Below are 15,057 nucleotides of genomic sequence, written 5' to 3' on the forward strand. Positions count from 1 at the left end.
GACGGGGGAACGAAGAGCAGGAAGCCTCATGGAAGGACAAACCTCTGCACGGTATGTACCACCGTCAAGTAGTAGAAGGGGCTGATATCGAAAAATCCTACCAGTGGCTGGACAAAGCTGGACTGAAAGACAGCACAGAGGCACTAATCCTGACAGCACAAGAACAAGCACTAAGTACAAGAACAATAGAGGCGGGGGGCTACCATACCAGACATACAGTGCCTTGCGAAAGGATTCGTCCCCCTTGAACTTTGCGACCTTTTGCCACATTTCAGGCTTCAAACATAAAGATATAAAACTGTAATTTTTTGTGAAGAATCAACAACAAGTGGGACACAATCATGAAGTGGAACGAAATTTATTGGATATTTCAAACGTTTTTAACAAATAAAAAACTGAAAAATTGGGCGTGCAAAATTATTCAGCCCCCTTAAGTTAATACTTTGTAGCGCCACCTTTTGCTGCGATTACAGCTGTAAGTCGCTTGGGGTATGTCTCTATCAGTTTTGCACATCGAGAGACTGAAATTTTTGCCCATTCCTCCTTGCCTAGGAACAGCTAAGATACTGCGCAGGACCCTCATGCTCCCAGGCCTCTGGTAGAGGACCCGAGCTTGAAGGAAGGAATACAAGACCGCCCCAAAGTGGGGGCGAGTGGGGAATGTTATATATATATTTGTAAATAAACCAGCACTAAAATCAAGAAAGACGGACTCCTTCCTTACTCAGATCTGTCCAGTAAAAGAACTGGGGTATAATATATATTATGCCTTTGGAACATTAATAAAGTAGTTCAGTATTCTAAAGTAGAATATCATGAGCATATAGCATATAATTAAGGTGGTACCCTCAGATCTTATAGTTCAACACGACAAATACATTCTTGTCAAGAGTAAGCTGAGAAGATTTACTTCTGTAAAAACTGTGAAGGTAAAGTCAGCAGCCAATTAAATTAATTTGGCATAAATGTTAGAAACAGGGTGAAACAGCTAGCCCAGCTCTAAAATGCACATATTATACCAACACTTATAAAGTCCTCTGATAAAGATGTTGTATATTCTTTGTTAAACGATGAAAGGTGAAACGTCTTCGACCTAGAAATCTAAGTCCAGTTGATTTTTTCTAAGTTTTTTCAGTTTACTATGACGTGGATGACTGAGAATCTGCACAGACTTCTTTGTTAATCCATACACAAAAAGTATATTTTGGGTATTTTACATGCTAAAACTATTGAAACAATTGATTAATCTGTCCAGCACTTCTTTGCAGCCTCTGAAGCCAAAGCACAGGTTGTGCGATAGAGTGGGAATGGTTTTTAGTTTTGTTCACTCTGCAGACATGGTGGTACCAATCCTGGCAACCCCACTGTGACAATAAGGGGGATAGTTACTAAGCCTGTCACAAATTACTGGCACAAATTTAGTGGCATATTTACCAACAATGACAATGTAAATGAGCATAGCAACATTTGTGTTATTTTGAATGTTCTTCCGTTGGTGAGGATGTGCCTGCTATGCATGGGTGGACCAATAGAGACGGTACAAGGGAACCAAACTTTAATACTGTATGGTTGAAGACATCACCAAACACATTTTGGAACTGCAAGCATGTAGTCTCCTGCCAACCAAACCAGTAATTGAACCTTGGCCTGACCTGACAACCTGTACAAGTCCCTCACCTTCTCCTCTGGTAAGCGATGCGAATTACAAACACCCTCTCCCTCCCAACATGTCCTTACTGTAACTCCGAAGAGATCCCAGATGACTAACAACTACCACATTGACAACAGGGCTGCAAATTTTACACCTGCTTTCTCCTAAAATTAAATAGATCGGTCACTGAAGGTATTCGTATAAGCTTCCATTCTCTCCTCCCTTATTTATGTGTCCATGAATGGGAATGCCTTTAAATAATGTACATATTGCATGAGACCAACAATGTAAACACCTGTGGTGCCACGTTTCTTCTGTCTCTCCACCACTAACCCCACTGCGACTCCTTAATAATTATCCCACCAAGCCTTTTCGAAGTTGCTCAGTCACTGCTCAGGATGTGGTTCTAGCACCACACTCCCCCTGCAAAGCTTTAGGTTTTGGTGGGCATATATCCACTTTGCACAGAGCCAGTCTAGCTGTTTCTCCTTGCTTCTAATAATTATGCTAAGCTAAGCTAATGGTGACATCACTCAACATAAAGAATGAGACAGGACATTGTCATCAGTCTCATTCTTAGAATGACAGTGATTAAGTGGATTCCAAAAAATATTTAAGTGTCCCTTAGATGGCTATGACTTTGCAGTTTGACTACTTGGTTGTGAAACAGCCCTAAAAGAAGAGACCAAATCTACCTTAACCTTTAAAATAACCTTTCAGTTTCCTGTGTATTCGAATTTTATTGTATATTATGACATTGTTACTTGTAGCTCCAATCTACTTTGTAACTCCAACAAACTTTGTAACCTTCTTGTGTTCCTGTGTAAAACTCTTTGTTTTGTGTTGTTTAGTGTTACAAGGTCCTAAATAACTAAAATGTGGTTTCCTTTCTTACTATTATTTGGCTGGTCATAAACCTTCTTTCTGCAGTTTAGCTTATCAATAAAGCAACACAGTGCCACAGCCTGAGTGACAGACAGGCCTCTCAACAAATGGCCAGCCATAAAGTACATTCCAAGCAGAATTTAATATGGTGCAAATTGATTTTCTTCAGGATTTATGAAGCAGCTGTTCTGCTAAGAGGGTCAACAGAACAAAAAGTTTCACAAAGTTGACACTTTATTTTGTTTGATGAGATCATGCATCTTAAAATATTTAGTTTAAGTGGAAATATGTGTTATTGAACACCGTCAACTACCAGGAAGAAGAAGAAGAGGAGTAGCACTGTGTGGTGGAAGGTTAGGGGGCAAAACAGAGGAAGAGGGAGAAGAGGCCAAGGACATACAACATTCAACATAAGGGCTACACATGTGGGCCATAGTGTCAGTCATAACCTTCCAATGGCCAGGGGTGGTCAAAGGCAGACAAATTGTTGAGAGAACAACTGTACTGTCCAGGGGGTGTTTGCTGTTTACATTTCTAATGTTGTGCTTTTTCCTTTGTGCTATGCAGTGCTGTAAAACACTTACTTTTCTGTATCACAATGACAGTAAAAACAGTAAAAGTGTAAAAATGAATGTGTCCAATCTTTTGCAGCCTCCCCCATACAGTAATGTGAACTGAATTGATACATACCATATAGCCTTGCACAACTGCAGCCTTGTGCATTTTCAGTCATTGTCATCAAAACCTGAGCCATAGTTTACATATGAAAATACTTCCAGAGTACACTGTTATACTGAGAACATGACTAATCATTCTGATTGCCATGTTCATAAGTGATGACACAAGGACTGGCATGTTCAGTGACATAAATATTTACTTTTGAGAGATAAATTAAGGATTCCAAGCAAGTGATGCACGTTTACAGGTGGTTCTTTGTGTGGTGCTGTTTGTATGAACTGTTTGGAGAAATGCTCCGTTTTGCAAATATCAAGGATGTCAAGGATGAATTGTGGAATGTACCAAAGTGACTGAGAAAAACTGGAGGTCTGTGATGAATGTTTACAGTAAGTGTTGCAGCTACTATCTGTTTTGAACCTTGGGATGATCTTACCTTGAGAGGCACTTGAGATTTATAGGTTTCTGGCACTTCCCAGGTCAGCAGGACAGATGTTTTCATCACCGCCTTCACACCGAAGTTTTTGGTGAACACTGAGGGAAGGACTGGATGATTAATAGGTGGTTAATTCATTTGCAGATAAAACTGAGATGAGATAGATAGATAGATAGATGAGTTGGTGCACAGAAGTAAGAGCTGCTATGGTATTGATCAGAATCAGTGAAGCTTTTACATGTTAAGTGATTTCTGTTATGTTTCTTTTGTTAACCCTTTAATTTGTGGCATAGTTTGTATTGTACATGACCAGTACCCATACAACTGTAATCAACTATAAATACAGTATAAATCAATGTACTAAATAAGGTTGACTAGACAGACAAAATATCCACACGTGATAGCTCCCAGCAAATGTAATTTCTTCAGAGTTCAGACTGAAACTTGACCTGAAAAACCATGATGATCTCCAGTGTCCAGATGGCTTGAGGCTGACATTGCATTCAGGAAATACTGTGTATTTACGGCATTACGGTGTATATTCTTCTTTCATAACTGCGAGCAAAATAATACAGCAGAGGAGGAGAGATGCTGCCTGGCCTTAGTGTGTGTACAGACTGAGGCTGATCATGGTTAAAAGTTTGATAGATCACTGTTTAATTTACAAGCTTTGCTGACTGTTGTTGTTAGCCCTGCAGCTCCTGCAGGTTGTGGTTGCAACTGAAAAGATAGTAACTAACAGATTTTGGGCTACACATTTATAGAAAAATAAGGCCACACACACGCACATTGTGTTGTCATTTCTTGTGGGGACTTTACATTGACTTACATTCATTTCCTGTAGACTTATTCTAACCTTAATCATAACCACGACTTGCCTGACCCTAACGCTTAACCTCATCCTAGCCCTAAACCACATTGCCACCCTAAAATTCAGATGGCCGAGTCCCCACAGTGTGAGTGTGTTAACAGGTTTCGGTCCTCATGATGTAAGTAATACAAAGGCACACATACACACTTGTGCAGAACCACCAAACAGCTTTCATGAATGTCAAGTTGGGCATTTTTCTACATATTTCTTCATCTACTGCAGATTGATATATGCATCAAAGTACAACTTTTAATGTGACTGAAACTTGTGACTACAAGTCCTCAACACTGATGCTCTGAAGAGCCAGTTTCCCACAAAACACACAACCAAAATGATACTTTTCATCTACAGTGTTATTTCATTGAGAGAGGGGCTGTGTGTAATTTTACTCATGGATGGCACAACAGCAGCAACTTCATTCACTATTTTCATCTCCAAACACAATGGTGGGATCAGCCAGGATCTACCAGTAATTAACATTCTGTGGTTTTCTAAACATCAGTGAAAAACTATTTCTCACAGTTGTTAAGTTTCACAGTATGATGATCTAATGCAAACACTCCTTCATGGCCAGAAGATTATTAGAGAGTTTTCAGATTTTTCACTTCCATTAATGTTTCTGGTCGTTTGCCTTTGTGTCTCCTATGCACAGAAGTGGATCCATATAATCAGTTACACCACAAAATGATTCCTCCTGCATGCTACAAACATAAGACTTGTTTGTGAAATCATTTTAACACACGTTTAGACATGTCTGAGTCATGTGTGTGTGTTTTTTAAATCTCTGACTCCTGCACAGGCCAGTTTGCAAACCTGTACCTGCCCTACACCAGCAAAACTCAAGAACAGAACACTGGACACTGCCAAGGTGCACAGCAACAATAAATAATAAATGAAAATACACAGGTAGCGTGGATTTCAGAGGCAGCAGTGCCCTCCATGTTTTTCAAGATTATGTTCATTTGTGCTTTTTTCTGCTGAGCAGCATTGCAGAGGATAAAACTAACTCATCTCCAAAATCCTGCATATCTGACACACTGCTACCGTCATCATTTATTTACATTTTATGATAACTGACATTACATTTTTTCTATATATTACCAAGCAAAATGTTTTTGCTTGTTTAAAAACATTTATGTTTTTCTGTTGGATAAAGTTCACTAAACTTTAAAAACATAAAAGGTAGGTAGGTAGGTAGGTAGGACTTTATTGATCCCACAATGGGTAAATTCCTGTGTTCCAGCAGCAATAGAGAGCAGCAACAAAACACCATAAGAATACACACCACACACATATTTTGAGAGTCTTTTTTGCAAAGAGGGGGGCAACCTACCATCTGATTCCACTTGCTGATTGTCTTATCCTCCAAGTAATAATGTACTGTATTATGCTAACGCATGGTCAGCAAAACTGCAAAATGTGCTGATCACCTCCATGTGCATCTCCACAAGGTGCCATATTTCAGGATAATAAAGCCCTAAGGGGGGTATTTATCAAACCTGTCACAAATTACCATCAGGCACAGAAAATACTGAACTGCAGATGCACCGCAACCTTTCAATTTAGCTGTCTATTACTAATACTGGTGAGCATAGTGGCAGCTGTGTTAATTTAGCTGGTAAGGACGTGCCTGCACTGTGCACGGGTGGACAGAGACAGCAGAAATGAATGTGTTTACTATGACCAAATGTTACTATGATTGAAGACATTAACAAAGATCTATCAGAGCTGCAATCATGTACTTTGCCACTCAACTCAACTTTCATTTTTAAGGCTCGTAGCCTCAGTGAAGCATGGTTTGACCTGAAATAAGTCCCTCACATTCTCCTCTGGTGAGCAATGTAATTTATAAGCACCCTGTCCCCTCTTGAAATGTGTTCTTAACCCAAACAAAATCTCAAATGACTAGCAGCTGCCATGCTGACAGCAGGGCCACAAGCTTTATACCTGGTTTCTCCTGATGTTAAATTTCAGCCGTGGTTCCCTCTGTCACAGCGGTGGTAAACCAGGTCATCGGAGTATTTGTATAAATTTCCATTCTCTCCTCCCTTATTTTTACATTCCTGAATGGGAATGCCATAAATTACATATTGGATGAAATTAAATGTACAAATTCCTAAGTTGCCGCAATTCTTCTGTTTCTCACACAAACCCCCACTGCCACTCCTTAGTAAATGTGAACACATACGATTTCACTGTTTAGTACCAGAAAATGAGCTGTAAATATCCCCCTAAGTGTCCAGGTCACTGAGTAATGAACAGAATGCTGAGCTCATAAATGAAGTTACATCAAACTGGTCCTCACCTGGCATGGAGGTTGACATGGTCCTGCTCTGAATGCTGGGGCTAATAGGCCCTCCCCCCTTACTGGTGAAAGCCTGGATTCTGATGTCATAGGTTGTGTCAGGCTGCAAACCTTGGATGGTCATCTCTGTTTTTGTGGTACTGTTGGTGTTGTTGTGCTGGCTATTGATATCACGGTACACCACCATGTACTTGACAATCTTCCCATTCCTCTCAGCCATAGGAGGGGGATCCCAGGCCAGCTTGGTGGAGGTGGCAGTCAAGCCTACCACACTCAGATTCTGGGGGTAGCTGCCAGGAATGTCTTCAGGGGTGCTGATCTCCTTCACATATTCCTCTCCGTTACCTGCTCGGTTTTTGGCGCACAGTTTGAATATGTAGGTAGCACCTTTATGAAGGCCGGTGACTGTGAAATGATCGTCTGTCTTTCTGAAGTCTTTGATGGTAAAAGCTTCATCCTCTGCTCTCTTGTACTGCAGCTGGTATCCCACATGCTCCCCTACTATCTCCTTAGGAGGCTGCCATTGAATCAGAGCTGTGTTTCCTATGGTGGTGCTGATCATCATAGTGGGCTTGCCAGGCACTGGAAGGCAAAAACATTCTCCGGCATTTGCATGTCTTAGTAACTCTTACATTACCACACTCATGAAACACAGAAAAACTCCAATCACATTGATGTCTTATTTTAGTTGGTATACAGTTGCTGCTGGGAAACCCAGAGCTTGCTCGTATATAGCAAGGCAGTCTGCATGTTGCTTTCTAAATGTAGCAATTTCTCCCTTGGATGGAGAAAATGGGAAGTGTTTTTAAAAGGTTTCATAATTGATACTTGATATGATACTGGCTACCGGCCCTGTATGACCAAATAACAATAACTGCTGAGATTTCAGAACATGGTTTTGTTGTTAAGAATAGGTCAGATGGGGCAACAAGTAAGAACAGTCCGATAATGATACAGGTTGTAAACAAGGCAGACGTTTTCACATAGCTACCACTTTCTTTGGGGATGAAACTGAAAGTGAACACACCCAAGTATAATTCCTGGAAAGAGCCTGCATCTACATAAGAGTGAAGATATCACTGACCTCAACAATTACCTCCCAGTATCTAAGCTTACAGCTTTAGCAGCAATTTTAGAATTCTAATCTTTGATTAAATATAAATTACTATCAATTTTATAAACTCATAGAACCTTCTACAGCCTGATCAGCCTGGTCTATGTCCTGGACATAGCACAAACACAGCTGCCTTTTCAGTAGGTGATGACATTGTCCCCACTATGGATTAAAACAGTGCTATGCTGCTATCTTTATTGACCTTTCAAAAGCAACTGATGCCATAAATCACAGTCTCTTACTCAGTAAATTACAAAACTTACGTCTTAACTATGCTGCCCTTAAGTGGTTTAAGTGCTGCGCTGAAAGACCTGGGAAGGAGCTCACGGATCTCAGTGAGAGTCTCTGATTTACTATACTTGCCTGTTTTTAAATTTTATATAATCAAAGTTAAACCAAGAATTTGGTCTGCAAACTGTAACAGATGTTTAGAACAAACCGTTTGAGTTCTAATTTTTACGCTGACCTACATTTCCTTTTCAGAATAGGTTTGTCAGATCTGGAGATTTGTTTACAACCTACCTGATCCTGGATGATTGTGCTTATTGCTCTGTTGGACCTATTTTTAACCATGCTCCAAGATGTCAGCAATTAATTTCATGAGTACAGTTTGTGATGGTCTTCTTTGTATCTTTTCTTTTTCTTGATCTCTCTTATTCTCTCCTCATGCTTTGGCTGGTAGGTTGAGTTACAATCCAGTGCAGTTGGATGCTCCTGGGCCTGGTGAGGCCATCTGCTATTAAAACCCTGTTCCTCCTCCCCTGGAAGGCTGGGGAGGCTCTTCCCTTGACAGAGTGCACTTTATTTAAGTCTTTCCCCATTCAACAATATCTTTTACCACTTCACATCTCATTCATCCACACAACTAACACAGACCACCGATGAGACTGACTACACAGCATGTAGCTATTTGCTCTTGGTAAGCTTAATTTGAGTTGAAACTTATATTAGAATAAATTGCTGATATGTTTACTTGAAGCCTTTGTCTCCTCCTTTTGCCATAGCAAGCGAGGTCGTGACAAATTTTAGTACATCCAGTGGAACCAGCGGCACATTAGTGAACATTAGCCAGGTGACGCATTCCTCCTACCAGAAGGAGGTGGAGGGTAAGTACCCCTAGAGTATCAAATTGAGCAATGTCATATTTTATTGCTTATGAATTCACCTTTTTCATTTTAAGAGGCAAATGAAGCGAAGACTATGGTAAAAAAAAAAAGGCATAAGCATTTAAACATGTTGTAACAGCTAGACATGCAGCACATAGTGTAAAAATATACAGAGAGCACACACCTGCTCCTGTGGTGGTGACCAGCTTGGCCTTACTGCGAGCTCCATCTCCTTTGGTGGTATAGGCAGCCACAGTCACAGAGTAGGTAGTCTCTGGGAGTAGACCTGTTACAATGGCCTCCTGGAAAATGGAACGGAAAATGGAGACAGAGGCAAAAAAAGATGAAAAGACAGAGAGAAATGGGCGCTGGAACCATTAAAAGAAAAAGTGCACATACTGTATCGGCTTCTGGATGTAGGTATCACATTGTAATGCTTAAATTTTCCTGGCCCATTACTGGCTAAAAATACTATTTATAAACATATACCAATACTATTTATATTACAACTTGGATCTTAACATGTGTAGTCAGATGATAAACAACCTACCGATTTAATCAGACAGTCTAAGTCACAGAATACATCGAAATGATGGAAATAACCCCTCACTGCGCAACAAAACTGTGGGCAGGTACAGTAGGTTACAGGTATAGCAGGAAGTACTTCTGTAAACTGTGATGGAATATTATACCCAATAGACAGCAATTTTACTTTATTCTCAGCTTAGCCTTATGATTAGCAATGAGAATGATGGCTTAACTACTGTATGAAAGTAAGACCCAAGACCCAAAATATCTTTAAATAAGAAATCTACAAGAAAAATTGCACAAGTGTATTCACTAAAAAGGTAATATCATGCTTCTCACCCACATATTACAAACACAAAACACCATATCAGACACCATACTGTACTCACTGAACACAGAATGCACGTAAAGTAAAAACAGCAATACCAAGAGTCATCAGACACATATATTTCATGTCCCTTCAGGAAAATGTCTGCCCACACACAGCAGAGAGGGCACGTTCAAACGTGCTCCTCCACTTTTCAAAAAGCCTTGTTATTACAGCAAAATGTGCAGTCTGTCACCAGCTGGGAGTCCATTAAAAGCCTCAGGAAAGGCCCACTTCTCCCAGCTAGCAGCGGATTCCTTTCTAGTGCTGCTCCAAATTGATGAGAGGAGTTGCAGAGATGAAGCAGCTGAGTGTGTGCAGGGGTGATGATAGTTCCACTCAGCGGGTTCTGTTCCCCCGGTCAGCCTGGTGCCTCCACCCACAGCCCAGGGCTTGCTGTGCCATGGAGATAAGTAAGGTCTCAACAAAACTACCAGGGGCTCCCGAAGCAACCAGAAATCTAATTATTATGTCATGGCTGGTAATTTTATATCTATGACATGACATTAGAGCACACATTACAAAAAGCAGAATTCAGCCAGGGTTTAAAGAGTTAAGATATTTCCCTCCTATCTGTCTTGTCTGCAGGGTAAAGAAGGTGCAGGATAAGAGAGAAATGTACCTTGTATGAACCTATTAAAGGCTTCTGAAAGCCCATTTTTTAATCTGGTGGTATTCCTTTCACTTCTGTTGCCAGAAACGTACTTGCATTTTGAAAGAGAGGGGAAAAAATCTAATTGGGCTTTCATCGGTCTTGTTCAGATGAAGAGCCCACAGGAGTCTGAGGAGATGTGAGGATGAATTCCCAAGGCTCAAACAAATAAAATATTTTATATTAAAACAGCAGACATTGCTCCTGTGAAGAGGAAGTCTGGTTTCACAGAAGCCAGTTTGTTGGCACTGACTTCCTGTGTGTCAAACATCAAATGCTGCTGGCTTATTTTAATACTGGGAACATCCCCGCTACAAACCCTCATTAGTACTTAGACACGTTGCTGATTCATCCCCACTGGGACCAACACTAAGGGAGGGACACTTCTGACTGATACTTCAATGAATGTTGAAAGTTTTCACCAAAGTCACAATCAGCATGTTAAATTGAAGATGCCATTAAATTGGACATTTTAAATGGCAGCTTGGGAAACGTGGCTAATAGTTTGAAGTTTAGGAAACTAGTTAGCCATGGAATAGGATTATTCCATTAGGATTATTAGGATTCCTGCCAGAATGTGAGGTGTTTCAGACAGCGAGCAGCAGCACTAAGACAGAGGACGGCAGCAGCCACACTTGTAAACATGCACATGTTATTTGCGGCTGCTGTCGGAGCTGATTATGGTCCAGCTTTATCAACATGCTCTTGCAGCGTATTGTGTGACCATGGCGACAACCAAACCACACCAGGGGAAGCAATACAAGAGCATATTTTATTGAGCTCTCTGAATTATTCACCTGTCCGCCAGTAGAGAACAGGCAGATCAATGAAGACAAACAATCTTGAAGCAACATCATTTTTAGAATTTGATTATCCATTCTGGATCAATAGACATTGTTTATATTAGTTTGATATAGAACATTTATATCATATTTCTCACCATTTTTTCTATTTTAAGCTACCACTGGCTCTATTTGGTTAATTGACATGAGTAGTGTAGGCAGAAAATTAGGCAGGAACTACTGTTGAACTACTATTGTACTATTGCCACCAAGTTGTTATATTACACAGCCTTATGCTGGTTTACTGTTTTCACATTGAGAGCCGATGTACCAGAGTCAAATTCCTTGTGTGTCCGTCACACCTGGCCAATAAAGCTGATTCTGATTCTGATTTTGATTCTAAAGTTAAAACATACAATTATATCAGTGCTAGTCTGCAGATGCACTGATCACTGTCTGTAAGCACCTATGGTCTATTATGCTGGGAATTACAGAGTCATGTTTTAGTTTACAGAATGGATCTGCCTTGTTTTGAGACTATTAATGAAGTCTTTAGCTAATTTTGTGGATTTTATAAGCAACTATTCTTTGAAGGGTCGGAGGGTCGGTGGTTCGAATCATGGTGCCTGCAGTCCACATGTCGAAGTGTCCTTGGGCAAGACACTGAACCCCCCAAGTTGCCCCTGATGGTTAGAGCCATCATTTGAGTTGGTGCCACAGATGACTTCCTTGGTTCTGCACTGGAAACAAATTCCTTGGGTGTAACAGCATTTCTGAGTGGATGCATCTGTACGTGACAGCTAAGTACTTGTTTAGTAGCTCAGTAGCAGTCTGTGTTATTGTATTCTTTTGTTGTAGGTTTGCTTCTTTCTTTAATATTTTTCTATTATGCTGTATTATGGGATAATTCTTGTTTATTACAGACTGGGTCACCTGGGTCTTTATTAAGAGTGGTTCCTAGAGTCAAAGCACATACAAAAGAGAAAGCACAAACATTTAAGGATTTGTGCTCCAACAAATCCAAAAATGCACACAAAAAGGGAAACACATGCAACAAGGGGCCACTGTGAATAATTCCACAACAGAAGTGCTTTGAGACACTAGGGGGATTGATGGGCTCAATGTGAATGAGCAGTAAAAATACAGACATTTAGAGAGTTTTCTAAGCCAGCTTTTTAGGGGGAAAACCCAGACTGACAGGGGGTGCACTAAAAGATACACCTGTAATCCACTCTACAAAATTTTATTTATCTCGTTATTTTCTACATTTATCTTTAGTGAATGTGTGATGATATATATGTACAGTATGTAGATGAACCCCAAAGTCCACTGAGGCAGCACTGTCATTAAACTGTCCAATAAAAATTGAATTTATTATGCAGTCAGTTTTACCTTCAGACTAACTATCAGCAACAAATATTTTATTTCAACTCAGAGAACAGATTTTATCTTCCCAGAGGAATTGTAACATTTTTCAAATTGCCACTGGCAACAGATCCAGTGGAAAGTTACCAGAGGGCTGGGTAAAAGACTGTTCTCCCGAGATGACAGCACACACTGACATCTGCTAAGACATCCAACCAGGTTTTTAGAACTCCAAAAAATGGTTACTCTAAATGGTTACTTTCTCACCTAAAAATAACATTTATTAAAGGGTTAGGTTGATGGGCACACAAAAGTATGTGGAACATTGCTCCTGATCCAAACTGGGTCTCCACTAGAGTACTGCATTTTTCTGGTGTAGCACTTTGTACTTTACATATTTATATACTACTGTTTAAAATTTTGGGGTCACCTCCATTTTTCCAGTTGTAGTGCAACTAAGCAGCTGAATACACTTATGCCATTCTATATACAAGTGAAATCTAATACTGTTCAGATAGACAGCACTGTTGCAGAAGCTCCCACAGATGTGTTGCACTTAACCTGGATAGTCTGGTCACTGTGCTGCTGTTCCATCAGGTGAAGCTGATAGTCTTGTTCATTTCCTCTACACAACCTGGGGGTATTTTTTGGGTCATTATCCTGCTGTAGGATGTAAACCCTGAAAAGCTCTGACTTCTTTTTCTTAATGGCTTTTTTGCGAAAAATGCTACAGATGGTGTAATAACAGTTTTTCCCAGCACTGCTGTCTTACACAAAGAATTTGTTGTTTTAAGTCAAATGTTGGGACACCCGTAGGCATTGCATCCATTTTCAGGGCTTAATTTACTTCTACTGCTGTAAAAAAAAATGGAAGTTACATTTTTTAACTTTTATGTTTGTTTGTTTTACAAGTGGCAGTTTATTTCATAGCTTTGTACCATTTAGGATTAATCACAGGACTTAAATGTCCAAAAAAAAAGTGCAACAAATGGAGGTGACCCCAAAGTTTTGAAGGATATTGTGTGTGTTTTTATATTTGTCGCATATATGGATTTCTCTAAATGTCTGTGCTCTCTCTTGTATATGTTGTATGTGCTTAGAACCTGATTTCTATTTCTTCCATGATAATATTGTACACAACGAAATAGTTTATAGAGATTATCAGAACCACTTTATTTGCAGGTATAACTGACCATAGTCACATCTTGATAGTAATTTCTCATTGCACAAGAAAACTGTGAAATGTGTAAAATGTTTGCACAAGAAGTGCTATCTGTAACTGCTCCTAGACTAGTCCTGTCTCTGCACAGGAAAAAAGAAGCAGAGACTCCTACAGCCGCATCACCTCAGAAGGCTTTCTAGGGTAAGCTAGTGTACATGACTGATGGAAATAACCAAGCATGTACTTAAGTTAGCAAGCCTCTCAACAGGCTCTAATTACCTTCTTACAATATCAACAATGCAACTCATGCTGCCAGAAAAGGACAAGACATGATAATTTAAAAAAACTGAATATTTAATTCATTGTCTATTCAATCATATGAGATATACAGTATACATGTTTAACTCTTGCTTTTTACAATATATGTACAATCGTCAGTGTGACGATTCGCTGTGGCGACCCCTAAACGGGAAAAGCCAAAAGTGACTTTCAATGTTCAATATATACTGTATATTAGTCCTGGAGCCAGTTATTACTGCTGCACTTCCTGACTGTCACAACTGTCTCTGGCTGTTGTGACCACATATGATGTAGTTTCAGAAACAGGCCAGGAGGAGCAAGGAGGAACAGGGGAAGAAGAGGAAGGGATAGTGCTTGCGTTTGTTTTGACTCTCACTTTGCCCTTAATGGTCAAAAATTAGAGGGAAAAGTTATTTAATGTCTTCTTCTTTTTTTGGCTGTTCCTGTTAGGGGTTGCCACAGCGAATCATCTGTTTCCACCTAACTCTATCCTCAGCATCCTCTACTCTCACCCCAGTTAACTTCATGTCCTCTTTTAGCACATCCATATATCTCCTCTTTGGCCTTCCTCTTGACCTCTTGCCTGGCAGCTCCATCTCCAACATCCTTCTACCAATATAACCACTATCCCTCCTCTGCACATGTCCAAACCATCTCAATCTGGCCTCTCTGACCTTGTCCCCAAAACAGCCGACCTGAGCTGTCCCTCTGATGTGCTCATTCCTAATCCTGTCCATCCTGGTCACTCCTAAAGAGAGCCTCAAGATCCTCATCTCTGCTACCTCCACCTCTGCCTCTTGTCTTTTCCTCACTGCTACAGTCTCTAACCCATACAGCATAGCTGGTCTCACTACTGTC

At 40.2% G+C, this 15,057-nt stretch overlaps 1 protein-coding gene across 10 annotated transcripts in view; it reads right to left on the bottom strand.

Moving 5' to 3' along the window:
• The window catches only part of ptprfa (protein tyrosine phosphatase receptor type Fa), a 562,000-nt gene that overhangs the window by 169,195 nt on the left and 377,748 nt on the right, over positions 1–15,057 (bottom strand). For 6 of the 10 annotated variants that reach the window (XM_020620919.1, XM_020620918.1, XM_020620917.1 and 3 more), the window contains 3 exons: positions 9,228–9,345; positions 6,824–7,405; positions 3,648–3,757 (listed from right to left, as the gene is read on the bottom strand). In XM_020620919.1, coding sequence (XP_020476575.1) covers positions 3,648–3,757; positions 6,824–7,405; positions 9,228–9,345 — 810 coding nt within the window. The remainder of the gene's footprint in view (positions 1–3,647; positions 3,758–6,823; positions 7,406–9,227; positions 9,346–15,057) is intronic. The other 4 variants (XM_020620922.1, XM_020620921.1, XM_020620916.1 and 1 more) reach the window with 1 other exon arrangement.

Source organism: Monopterus albus, unplaced genomic scaffold, assembly GCF_001952655.1.
Source record: "Monopterus albus unplaced genomic scaffold, M_albus_1.0 scaffold250.1, whole genome shotgun sequence".
Taxonomy (NCBI): domain Eukaryota; kingdom Metazoa; phylum Chordata; class Actinopteri; order Synbranchiformes; family Synbranchidae; genus Monopterus; species Monopterus albus.